This window comes from Ornithorhynchus anatinus, chromosome 9, assembly GCF_004115215.2.
Source record: "Ornithorhynchus anatinus isolate Pmale09 chromosome 9, mOrnAna1.pri.v4, whole genome shotgun sequence".
NCBI lineage: Eukaryota > Metazoa > Chordata > Mammalia > Monotremata > Ornithorhynchidae > Ornithorhynchus > Ornithorhynchus anatinus.
In genome coordinates, this window is record NC_041736.1 from 560,687 (window position 1) to 573,890 (window position 13,204).

Below are 13,204 nucleotides of genomic sequence, written 5' to 3' on the forward strand. Positions count from 1 at the left end.
GAGCCGGCCTCCGCCCCGCGCGCCGCTCCGCGCGCCGCCCCTCCCCCGCTCCCCCGGCCCCCGCGCGCGCGCGCGCGCCAGGCCGCCCCGGCCAATGGGGAGCCGGCACCGCCGCTCTCCCCACCAATGGGAGGCCGCCTCGCCTCGGCCCCTCCCCCACCCCCCCTCACGCCGCCCTCGGCCTTTTCGCGCCAAAAGCTGCGCGCGCGAGGGCGGGAAAGATGGCTCCGCGGGGGAAGAGCTGGGCCTGCGGCCACGCCCTTCCCCCCAGAGGCCTGCAGGGGGGGCCGGCTCCCCCCTTCGTAAATAACCATAAGGGATCATACATAAATGAACAAAATAGGGTAATAAAAGATTAAATAGGATTCCTTTATTTAATATTATAACAATAGTATTAATCCTAAACCATTATGATTAATTGTATCTCTTTTTTATTACCCCATCTATTTTGTTGATGAGATGTACATCCCCTTGATTCTACTGATTGCTAAATAGACTATTATGACCTTGGTATTGGTTAAGCGCTTACTATGTGCCGAGCACTGTTCTAATAATAATGTTGGTATTTGTTAAGCGCTTACTATGTGCACAGCACTGTTCTAAGCGCTGGGGTAGACACAGGGGAATCAGGTTGTCCCACGTGGGGCTCACAGTCTTGATCCCCATTTTACAGATGAGGTAACTGAGGCCCAGAGAAGTGAAGTGACTCGCCCACAGTCACACAGCTGACAAGTAGCAGAGCTGGGATTCGAACTCATGACCTCTGACTCCAAAGCCCGTGCTCTTTCCACTGAGCCACGCTGCTTCTAAGCGCTGGGGGAGACACAGGGTCATCAGGTTGTCTCCCATGGGGCTCCCCGTCTTCATCCCCATTTTACAGATGAGGGAACTGAGGCACCGAGAAGTGAAGTGACTTGCCCAGTCACACAGCTGACAAGTGGAGGAGCCGGGATTCAAACCCATGACCTCTGACTCCAAAGCCCGTGCTCTTTCCACTGAGCCACAATGCATTGTATCTATTTTTTATTACCCCATTTATTTTGTTAATGAGATATACATCCCCTTGATTCTATTTACTGCTAAATAGAATATTATAATGTTGGTATTTGTTAAGTGCTTACCATGTGCAGAGCACTGTCCTAAGCGCTGGGGGAGATACAGGGTCATCGGGTCGTCCCACGTGAGGCTCACAGTTAATCCCCACTTTACAGATGAGGTCACTGAGGCACAGAGAAGTGAAGTGACTTGCCCACAGTCACACAACTGAGAAGTGGCAGAGCCGGAAGTCGAACTCATGACCTCTGACTCCAAAGCCCAGGCTCTTTTCCACTGAGCCACGATATAAAATGTACTTATTGCTAAAGACAGTCTATCGATTAGACTATAAGCCCGTCAAAGAGCAGGGACTGTCTCTGTTACCGATTTGTGTATTCCAAGCGCTTAGTACAGTGCTCTGCACATAGTAGGCGCTCAATAAATACTATTGAATAATGATGGCATTTGCCAGAGAGGTCTTAGGTGGAGCCGTCTCCCCCATTAGGTCTTCATAAATAATCATAATGATGGCATTTGTTAAGCGCTTACTAGGTGCCAAGCACTCTTCTAAACCCTGGGATACAAGGGAATCACGCTGTCCCACTTGGGGCTCACAGTCTCGTGGCTCAGTGGAAAGAGCCTGGGCTTGGGAGTCAGAGGTCATGGGTTCTAATTCCGGCTCCGCCGCTTGCCAGCTGCATGACCCTGGACCAGTCACTTCACTTCTCTGTGCCTCAGTTGCCTCATCTATAAAATGGGGTTTAAAACTGAGAGGACAACCTGATCACCTTATATCCCCTCCACCCCAGTGCTTATAACAGTGCTTGGCATATAGTAAGTGCTTAACAAATACCACCATTATTATTATTAATCCCCATTTTGCAGCTGAGGCAGAGAGAAGTGAAGTGACTTGCCCAAAGTCACACAGCTGACAAGTGGCAGTATTCATTCATTCAATTGTATTTATTGAGCGCTTACTATGTGCAGAGCACTGTCCTATGTACTTGAATCTGGAGTAGAACCCACAGCTTCTGACTCCCAAGCCCGTGCTCTTTCCACTAAGCCATGCTGCTTCTCTAAGCTCCTTGAGGGCAGGGATCATGGATAGAGAATGGGCTGGGAGTCAGAAAGTCATGGATTCTATACTCCAGCCGACATTTGTCTGCTGTGTGACCAGGCCAAGTCTCTTGACTTCTCTGTGCCTCAGTTACCTCAGCTGTAAAATGGGGATTGAGACTGTGAGCCCCACGTGGGACAGGACTGTATCCAACCCAGCGCTTAGTACAGTGCGTGGTATATAGTAAACGCTTAACAAATAAGAGCATAAGCACAGGAGTCAGAGGATCTAGGTTCTAACTCCAGCTCCACCACCTCTCTGCTGTGTGACCTCGGGCAAGTCACTCAACTTCTGTGCCTCATTTTCCTCATCTGTAAAATGGGAATTAAACCCTCCTACCTCTGACTTTGTCTGTGAGCCCCATGTGGGGCAGGTATTATGTTCCACCTGATTCTCCTATATCTACCCCAGTGCTTTGTAGTGCCTGGCACATAACAAAAGCTTAACGAGTACCATTAAAAAAAAAAGAAGGGAACAAATTCCTGTAGGGCACAGGGTGCTAGCCTGGATTCAGTGAGTCAAGACCACCGCCCCTTCCCAACTTCAATGGCTAGAATTATGGCTCCAAGGGCCATAATTTCCATCGCTTAATCCGGATTTTGGAATGTCCACCCAGTACAGACCCGAACTGCTCCTAGGGCCGGCTCAGCCCTGAAAGTGCCACAGCTCAGAGACAGGATGAAACGGCTAAGTGGAGCTGGTTACCAATTCATTGCAAACGGTCCAATCCTAGAATAACTTTTGAGTGCCATAAACCCACAAACTAAAAAAGGAAAATAATTTTACATACTGTTAGGACAGTGCCCCCAAACCCCTGGGGAATCCATGTAAAAGGAGGAGAGTCAGGGGGTTGTTGAATCTTCCCCACACCTGGCCCCAACAACTAACATAAAAAATCCAGATCCGTCTAAGTGAGTTTTGAGAATTTTATTGCAATTCAGTTTTAGAATTTCACAACTCATTATCAGTACTTTGCTAATTTAGCCTCTCCTCCTACTTACATGCTGCCTGGGTATACATTACTCTTGATTCATCACGTGCCTCTTTTTCCCAGCCACAAATGCATTACTTTTTCTGTTTGTTACCCTTGTCTGAAGTCACCATTTCTTCAGATGAGGTGAAATACTTAATACATCAATACCCACAATCTCGTAGCCACGGGGAAAAAATTAGTTCATATTGCAACCAGAAAAGATTTATTAAAAGCCAACTAATTATTAAGGTGTTCAGGTCCAATGTGGTAGCAGAAGATGCATTTCTAACCTTAAACTGTGAGGCTCGGGCCCAAACATTCCCTCATCATCCCCCACCGAGGGGTGGGGGTACAGGTGATCCCAAACCTTTCCCTGGATTGAACAGCATGAATGATCTGGAAGCTGACTACTAACTAGGGCACTTGGGAGAATTGGCTGTCCTTGAGCAGTCGAAGTCCAGACTGACCATCCATCGCAGGGGAGCGGTGAGATCAGGCAACGAGGCGGATCTCTAAGGAGTGAGCCGCTTGGGATCCCGGGGAAACATGGAGGTCTGGCGAACGTTGTGCAGGCCCAGGTAAAGCATGGTTACCCGCTCCAAGCCTGTGGAAAGAGAAGTAGTCATCCACCCTGGTCTGCCCATCTCTTCAGAGCTCCAGTGCTAGGAGAGAGCCTCCAGGCCAGATGCGCCAGGAGAAAAAGAGTGCCGCTTCCCAGCGCTGGGCACACCTTGAAAACCCCACAGACATCCGTCCGTGACTCCCTAGGCCTCCTAGGGCTCCAGGTTCCGCAGCACCCACTCTGCTCTTGAATTCTCACCACCCCCCGTAAGGTGAGCCTTGGTGGGGGAATCCACTAGAGTGGCAAGCTTGGATGTCACGTAGGGGATGTTTTTCAGTCACAAGCAGAAACACCCCCACTGACTGAAGGAAGGCAGCTTGGCAGGGTGTGTTGTCTGGCGGAGAGAGGGCCACCGAATGCTCCCTGAAAAAGGGTGCCCGGAGTAGAGTCTGATCTGCCACATCAACTACCTGCCCTTGGGCCTGCAGCAACCCCGCCCTCCCCCTCATCAAGGCGGACATGAGTGCAGCAAATGATGGAAGGCTGGAGTGAGGGCTCACCCTGGGCCAGGGGACGGTGAGCGGGAGTGTGGGGCTGGTGCCCTGGGTACAGAGCCTTCTCGTCTAAAGCCCCACCAAGGCCCAGTCCCCGTGGCTCAGGCCCAGCAGAGTGAGTGATGACGCACCCTCCCTCCTATCTCGCTCTGAGGCTGGGGCTCCAGGGAGCAACATTACCTATCCCCCCTCCGGCGTGAGGTGGGGCTCCAAAGCGGAAGGAGTCGATGTACGCCTTGATCTTCTCCAGATCTGCAAGGCAAACACCAGGGTCTCACAATCCAATCGTCCTTCCCCCCCAAGACCCCAAAACCGATCTCAGTTCTGGCAAGAAATCAAACCCAAACCGGTGCCTGGGTCACTTTGTGGCGGGGAATGGTGGGGTGGGGGAGAAAGGCACGCATCGGGCGACAGGGGTTGGGTCAGGCTCCAGAAGGAGCCGCAGCTACAACTTTGCTGGCAAGTGAAGGGAGATGGAATGGCTGTCTATGGGGCGGAACAACCAACGTCTGCTAGTTAGCGCCAGGGCTTCCAGTCTGTCTGTGTTCTCTCGGCAGCCCACAGTTACCTATTCCGTGGTGCTGGGCCCGCTCGGTCAGCAGCTGGGGGTCGTGGATTCTCTGAGCACCAGAGAGGATCTCCTCACCTCTCATGAACATGTCATACGAATTAGATTGTTTCTACAAAGACAGAAGTGGCTCAGTACTCCATGCAGGTGCGGGAGGGAGTCCCTGCGCCTGGTCAGCTGGGCAGCCCCACCCCCAGTTCTCCCCAGGATGATTCCGTGGCCAATCCCACCATCTGGGGGCAGGGTAGGACCCGGGTCAGAAGGGCCACACAGCTTGCTCCAAGGTGGGAGGTTCCCCACAAAGGCCACTGGGTAGGAGGGAGAGGATCAGATTAGCGGCTGGGGCAAGAGCGCCCATTCAGAAAACACAACAGTCCTTCCCCTGCTCTCTCCCTCCCTCTCTGTCCTTCCTGCAGTGCACGCTGACCCTCTCAAAGGTCTCCACGGTGACCTTTAGCTCTGAAACCAAACCAGCTAATCCCACAGCTTCTCACTGGCTCTGATTCAGATAAAAGTGAGGTGGGATCGATTCCCTCAGGACTCTCGGCTAATTAACGGCTGAATTTAGAGCGATCATTTGATCTGGGGGCACCTAGGGAGTCAACGGAGTTGGGCAATACATCCAAATCACCTTCTGGGCCTCACTTAGGGAATCCCAGTGACAGTTAGAAGAGCCACTTCAGTCTCTGTACAGCTGACGAACACAGGATTACTTAAACTGTAGAGTTGCCTGGCCTTCTCCCTCCAGAGAGGCAGCAGTCATAACAGCCCGGCCATCGAGTTCACAGGGCTGGTGACTCCCGGGACAGAATAACGTTGGATTTCCCAGGTGGCCCCAGAACTGCTGCAGCAGCAGAGACCCTAGAAACAACCGTGTGCTTTCAGGCGGCTCAGCAATGAAATCACTGTCCTGTGACAGAGCTTTCCCATTGTATGGTGGACAGCCGAGTCTACTTTCCCACCTACTTTCTCTCTTCGGGACTGATGTTTTACTCACAGGGTTCCCTGGATCAGGCATGGTATAAAAAGGTCGGACAGCCAGGGGATACTTGTCCAGGATGTAGAAATCGGTATCATACTGTAAACAAAACGTATGGGATGGGGTTAGTGAGGAACGAGCTTGGTACGTCCACTACAGGCCAGCGAGGAATGCGACACCTCTTCCCCTTCAGTGGGATGAAAAAAAAGTCCCTTAAAGGAGTCTCAATACTGTACTCTTCCCTTAGACTCAAAAGTGGTCCTGAAGTGGAATTCAGAACTATCTTTCAATTGCTCCTCACCTAAATACTGAAATAATAAGCAATTTGGAACAATTGTAACTTCCTAGTGAAATATCCCATTTGCTGTAGTACCTTTTTTTTTTTTTGGGTAGAGCAGAAGTCAAATGGCTCCTCCCTGCTTGCTTTCAGCTAAGCGTGCATTTCCCCAATGTCATTCTTGTGCCAAGGCACTAGTGATCACCCAGGTCTAGGGTGCGGGGGGCCGCGTTTCTGCCAAAGAACTCTGTGTTAAGGAATACGCGTGCTGTAGTCCTCACTGTTGCCAATCCTGCTCATGTGGGCACAACCATTTCTTCCAGCACCATGCTCCCCTCCCTGTATCCAGTCAGATGTGTTGTGCTGGAAGAATGCTTCCGAATCCTGCCATCCTGTTCTGGTCAAAATGCAGAGTCGTCGAGCTGTGCTGGTTAGGGAACAGGACGCCATAGGCCAGCAGGGGGCGCTCACAGACCGGTTGTCCGGGGCCTCTTTAATAATAATCATAATAATAATAATAACAATAATGATGTTGGTATTTGTTATGTGCTAACTAAGTGCCAAGCACTGTTCTAAGCACTGGGGCAGATACAAGGTAATCAGGTTGTCCCACGTAGGGCTCACAGTCTTCATCCCCAATTTACGGATGAGGTAACTGAGGCACAGAGAAGTTAAGTGACTTGCCCAAGGTCTCACAGCTGATAAGCGGTGGAGCTGGGATTAGAATCCATGACCTCTGACTCCCAAGCCCGTGCTCTTTCCACTAAGCCACGCTGCTTCTCTACCTCCCCCTCTGCCTGGGGGCAAAGGAGGGCTGTTTTCAGAACCTCATTTTACAGTTTTTCTCTCTGCAAGTATCAAAGACTGAAGCTATTCAGATCCAAGCAATCAGTCCACCAATGACATGAACTGAGAACCTACGGAGTGCAGATCACTGTAGTAAACGGTTGGGAGAGCCCCACAGAAGCAAGATGTAAGTTCCCTGCCCGCTGAGAGTTTACCATCTGGGAAGAGGGAGGAGGAAGAACAAGGAGAGAGCAGGAAGCAGTACAAACCTATCAGGGTGAAACAGCTCAATGAATAACTGAATGTGCCAAGGAATAGAAATGTACCCCCTCTCCCCCCGGTAGTGGTTCTGCATGAGGAACCAGAACTCAGAACAACAGCAACAAAAAAAGAAAACGTTACCTTCTCCTTTACCAGGCGGCCCAAAAGTTTCTCGTTGGGGGTACTGAAACAGAAACCAAAGCACCTGTCAGAAGTTTGAACACCAGTTTAAAATAGCCTGAAGTTTTTCTGTCTCAAGAGTCATTTATGTCCTGAAGCATCTTTTCCTTCTACTCCTGCCACCAAGCCCAAAAACTTGAGGTCTGAATCCATACTTCCCCACACATTGCTGAAAAGGTGTCAGCTTCCTCCGTTTGGGAGCTCAACCCAGAGTTCAGTTTATGGATGTGAGTCCACCAGTGTTCCTTTCTGGGCAGGGGCAGGGATAGGGCAGGGAGCGGGCGGGAAGTGGGCCAGGAAGATCCCTGATAACGCTGCTAAATTCCTCAGCCTACCCTTTCCTGGAGCCGAGACCAAAATAAAGTAATAATAATAATAATTATGGTATTTTATTCTTGTGTTCACAGTCTTAACCCCCATTTTACAGATGAGGTAACGGAGGCACGGAGAAGTTAAGGAGCATGTCCAAGGAAATGCAGCAGACAAGTGGCAGAGCTGGGATTAGAACCCACGTCCTCTGACTCCCAAGTCCGTGCTCTTTCCACTAAGCCATGCTGCTTCTCTAAGTAGGAAGAGGGATGGGGATTTCTGCAGAATGGGGAGGGGGGTTCCTATATTCCTAAAAAATTGGGGTGCATCTAGAAAAGCTGGGTAAGGGGTTCTAGGTTCCGGGTCACTTCTAGGACTGGAATTGCTTCCAGGCTCCTTCTGCCAGGGGCAGGAGGGGAGGAGGGTAACCTGGGAGCAAGCAAACCCTAAGCGGCAGCTTCATGGAGTGATGAAGACATGGAGACTGAGGGGGTGGAGAGAGGGGTACGCGAGGTAGGTAGGAGGTGAACCGATTTCATCCACTGAATTAGTGAGTAGAGAAGTGAAGTAGACAGAGCCCATCACTGGATTGGCACTTGACACAGGGCCATTTTCTCTGGGCTGTAGCCGTGAGCCCAGAGACTGAGAACTAGAGCCAGGGCGCCTCCCCATCTAGAGTCAGGGCGTCTCCCCATCCCTGGATGGCAAGGGCAGGTTCTGCCACAGTGCTGGGTTGGTTCCTGAAAGGCAACGACATCCACTCCACCCGTGAGTCTGCCCCGTGCCCGGCAATCCTTGCTCGTCGGCCAACTGTTCTCGGGGGGACGGAGAAGGAGCTATGACACCAGGCTCAGGATCCCACCCGGCCCACCCAAGCCACACCCACCTGAGATCTTCCTCATCACCCATCTCCACGCCTGCGCCCCGCAGCAGGGCCAAGGCCTCCCGATACTCCAGTCGCAACGTAGGCTCCAGGAACTTGAACGGCTCACATGGGAACTGCTTGCTCACGGTCTGAATCTCGGTTTGAAACCTGGAGTTTGGGGGTGGGTCAGAAAACCAGTTACAGACGAGACAGATGGTTCCCAGCCCACAAGAGGTCGCTCTCGTGGTGTAGAAACTGGGAGTAAAAAATCAGAGTCCACATTAGGAGTGGCACTATCCCCAGGTCATTTTCTGGCCACCTAGTGTTGTAGCCATCAAGTACTTAAAGTCATTTCCCAGGCTACATTGTATCTGTCCGTCCCCACTCTGGCCTCCGCTGAGAGGAACACAGCACAGGCTAAGTCTCTTCCCCACAGAGCCAGCTAGGAATAGAACATTGCGGGCCGCCCAGGGGCACCGGGCTCCTCCCCTCCCTCCCTCTTTGCCGGACCCTGACTTTCCTTGTTTGACACAGACGATAGAACCAATGGTGAATGGGGCTCTTTAACCTGGAAAAACACCTGAACACCACCATCAGAGGACCCTAAATCCACCCGGATTGCCATGGAAGTGAATTCACCTTTATTTGCCCAGGGAGACTCGGTCTAACTGCCTGAAAGGAAGGGGGCACCTGCTTGGCTGTCCAAACAGGAAATTCCAGGCACCCGGCCTTTTCCCCACCTTACCTTTCTTGAAGTCCTTTAAATATCTGCACCAAAGTATCAGCAATCTCATCCACCACTTCATGGTAATGGTAATTAAAGGCCATTTCAATGTCCAGACCGACGAATTCCGTTAGATGCCTGTGTGTGTTGGAATCTTCGGCTCTGAATACTGGAAAGTAAGAGAAGAGCCTTTGTAAACTGGGCCTGAGTTCTAATCCCAGCTCCATCATTTACCTGGTGTGTGACCCTGTGTAAATTACTTACCCGCTCTGGACCTCAGCTTCCTCATCTGGCAAATGCAGATTACAGATCTGTTTCCCCTCCTATTTACACTGTGGGCCCATGTGGGATGGGGACTATGTTTGATCTGATTAACTTGTATCTGCCCCAGTGCTTAGTTCAGTGAATGGCACCTAGTAAGCTCTAGACAAATACCACAATTATTATTATTATTATGATTAATGTTATCATTATTATAAACCCAATGCCAAACTGAAGCATCTTTATGCAAGTCGAATTTCTTTACATACACGATTTTAGATCAACAGAAACCTATTTGAAGGGTTTTGGGAATTAAGTTTCCAAATAGTTCAACCCACCTTTAAGATGATTTTTGGTGGTTCAAGTTATTTAAGAACAAGTCAAACAACCCTTGATAAGAAATCTTGAAAATCGGATAAAAACCATCTTGCTCTTTAGGGGAGGCTCTCTAAAAGGACCTGACAGTGGGAGTTGAAAGCTGGGAGTAGCTCAAATGTTTGAAACCCAATCTAGAATAACTCCTCCTTCCAGAACGGGGTGTACCCCTATCCAGGACAGCCAAGACCAGTTTGGTTTTGGGTAAGCAGACAGCTGATTATCCAAACCAGCCTCATTCCACCAATCAATCAAACAGTGGTATTCATCGAGTGCCCCTGTAAGAAGAGTACCTCATTCATTCATTCAATTATATTTATTGAGTGCTTACTGTGTGCAGAGCACTGTACTAAGCACTCAGAAATTCAGCAATAAAAACAATCCCTGCTCACAACGGGCTTACAGTAGAAGGGGGGAGAGAGATATCAAAATAAGTAAACAGGCATCAATAGCATCAATTTAAATAAACAGAATTATATATACACATCAAAACAAATAAGCAGGCATTTACATAAATAGAATTATAGATATGTACATATATACACAAGTGCTGTGGGGAGAGGGGGAAGAGCAAAGGGAGCGCATCTAGGTGACGTGGGAAGGGAGGGGAGCTGAGGGAAAGGGAGGCTTAGTCTGGAAGGCCACTTGGAGGTGGTGACCTTCTATAGGGCCTTGAAGGGGGGAAGTGTGATTGTTTGGCGGATTTGAGGAGGGAGGGCGTTCTGGGCCATAAGTAGGATAGGGGCCAGGGGTCGACGGTGGGACAGGCGAGAACGAGGCACAGTGAGAAGTTCAGCACCAGAGGAGTGGAGTGTGCGCCTGGGATGTAGAGAGAGAGAAGGGAGGTGAGGTGGGAGGGAGCAAGGTGATGGAAAGCTTTGAAGCCAATTGTGAGGATTTTTTGCTTTATACGGAGGTTGATAGGCAACCACTGGAGACTTTTGAGGAGGGGGAGGACATGCCCAGAATGCTTCCATAGGAAGATAATCCGGGCAGCAGAGTGAAGTGTAAACTGAAGTGGGAAGAGACAGGAGGTTGGGAGGTCGTGTTGAGGAGAAGGGGATGGTCGACAGTGTCAAAGGCAACTGAGGGGTTGAGGAGGAAAAGGATGAAGTAGGAGCCATTGGATTTGGCAAGAAGGAGGTCATTGGTGACCTCTGTGAGGGCGATTTCAGTGCAGTGGAGGGGACGGAAGCCAGATTGGAGGGGGTCCAGCAGAGCTGGAGGAGACACACAGGAGCTTCCAAGCTTACATTCCCAATTAGCAAAGAGGCTGCCATTCAAAGCTCCAGTATCACTCATGAAACACAAACCCCCCACAAGGAATCTATCCTCTGCCAGAAGGGTCCTGGGGCCATTGGGTGGGTTCTCAGTCAATCAATCAATAGTATTTATTGAGTGTTTACTGTGTAGAGAACACTTTACTAAGCGCTTGGATGAGTACAATACAAGAGAGTTGTAGACACATTCCCTGCCCACCAGATTACAGCCTAGAGGGGGAGACAGACATTAAATGAAATTACGGATATGTGTAACACTGTTGTGGGGCTGAGGACGGAGTGAACAGTAAGTGTTTAAAGGGTACCAGTCCAGGCGCATGGGCAGTGCAGAAGGGAGAGGGAGTTGGGGAATTCATTCAATTCAATCGTATTTATTGAGCGCTTACTGTGGACAAATGAGGCGAGCATGCCTGCTGTGCAGGCCGCTACCTCCGCGTACCTCCGTGGGGTACGGCTGCAACGTTCCCTCCTCATGTTAGCAGGGCTGCCGCCTACAGCTGAGGCCGGGCCTCGGGGGCAAGGAGGGGCGAGGTCGGTCCAGGGCTGGGCTGGGGAAAGTCTCGCTCTTCCCTTCAGCCGGGTATACCGACCTGAGAGAAGGGAAGAATCAAGCCCGCTGCTGCTATTTACTGCCCGGCTGGGAGAGCGGCAGCACGAGTGGATCAAAGATCGGGGGCCTGAAGCCAATCCTTGCAAACTGGGCAGGCTTGGCTTTTGCGTTAGCCCCGCAGAAGCCTGCTTCGGGTCGGCCCGAATGGGGAACCCATGCTCTAGAGTGGCAACTGGGGCTCGGTTCTTTTTGCTGAGGCTCAGTGTAGAAGGGAACTTCCACAGCAAAGCAGGAATTTCCAGCCAGTGAAAGAGACAAGTACTGGTCTGAGATGCAGGATGCTCTCTGAGAAGGCACAGAAACCTTTTCCATTTCCCAAAGACATTTCCCAACCGTTACACACTGAGAGTGACTTCTTTGATTCCAGATTTGTCTTCTGCCATCCATGGGCAAGTCATGCCCTACAACTGTCCAAAGGGCTCCTGCCAAGGGGGCAAAAGGACCCTACATTTTTTTAAACCCTCACTTGAGCTACACCTGCATATTTCTAGGACTCCCACAAAGTCAAGACAACCTTACCTGGTCCAATACAAAAGACCTTTTCAAAATCAGCACAGATACACATTTGCTTGTACAGTTGCGGGGACTGGGCCAGGTAGGCGCTGCTTTTGAAGTACGACACTGTGAACACATTGGCTCCTCCTTCACTGGCAGCTGAAAAAGAACAAAAACCCCCAGCTGAACACCAAATAGAGTGTCATGAGAACTTTTTCCCATGGTCTCCCAGGAACAGGAATTCCTTCAATTAGATCTTCTATCCAGGGCGGGGATCCAAAAACCCAACGGAGAGACTCTTGCAGGTGGAAGGGTAGGAGTCTAGGTCAGGAGCCATTTGTTCCCTCCCACCATGAACTATGGTTCTGAGAAGCAAACGTGTTGGCCCCGTAGCCTGACAATACTGGCCAATATATGACTCCTCTAGTTGACCACGAAAGGATGCCATGAGTCAGCTCTGCTTGGTTGTTTTGGCAATCTGGGGAGAATGACCTGGTTCTTTTAGCTCTGGCATAATCTCCTAATATTTCACTGCCCCATTTCATCACCTTCCTTTTTAATCAAAACGACGCACCACTTTAAACCCATCCCAATCACTCAAGTGACTCAGTGAACGGATGGATAAGGTACGTTATTTTACCTACCGCTGCCGTTTAAAATAAAAGAGGCCTGCAATACTGATTTCAAAAGAACCCTACAGGGGGAGACTAGTTCCCGAGACATCTTATGTAACAAGAGTGTGGTTTTCTGACCAAGGGTGGAATTGCTCAAGCTGTCACTCTTTCTTTATTATCCTATCGGGGTTGAAATAGAGAAAGGAGGTAGTGAGTTTGCTGAAACTTCATAAGGTGAATCCATGGGAGGTCGGCATATCAGCAGTGAGTATGAGTCTTTTTACTTGCCAGCCTCATATAAGCAAAAACAAAAAGACATCAACAATATAATTTCAGGCTTCTAAATTTTAGCTGAAATGGTTTAGAATTGCATGTGTGT

The 13,204-nt window shown here is 50.1% G+C and overlaps 1 protein-coding gene across 4 annotated transcripts in view; it reads right to left on the reverse strand.

Moving 5' to 3' along the window:
• Positions 1-3,064: 3,064 nt before the first annotated feature.
• DARS1 (aspartyl-tRNA synthetase 1) overlaps positions 3,065-13,204 on the reverse strand; it is a 62,015-nt gene continuing 51,875 nt past the window's right edge. For all 4 annotated transcript variants that reach the window (XM_029071757.2, XM_029071755.2, XM_029071756.2 and 1 more), the window contains 8 exons: positions 12,236-12,370; positions 9,212-9,359; positions 8,488-8,634; positions 7,254-7,296; positions 5,807-5,887; positions 4,810-4,921; positions 4,422-4,493; positions 3,065-3,729 (listed from right to left, as the gene is read on the reverse strand). In XM_029071757.2, coding sequence (XP_028927590.1) covers positions 3,638-3,729; positions 4,422-4,493; positions 4,810-4,921; positions 5,807-5,887; positions 7,254-7,296; positions 8,488-8,634; positions 9,212-9,359; positions 12,236-12,370 — 830 coding nt within the window. In that variant the 3' untranslated portion in view covers positions 3,065-3,637. The remainder of the gene's footprint in view (positions 3,730-4,421; positions 4,494-4,809; positions 4,922-5,806; positions 5,888-7,253; positions 7,297-8,487; positions 8,635-9,211; positions 9,360-12,235; positions 12,371-13,204) is intronic.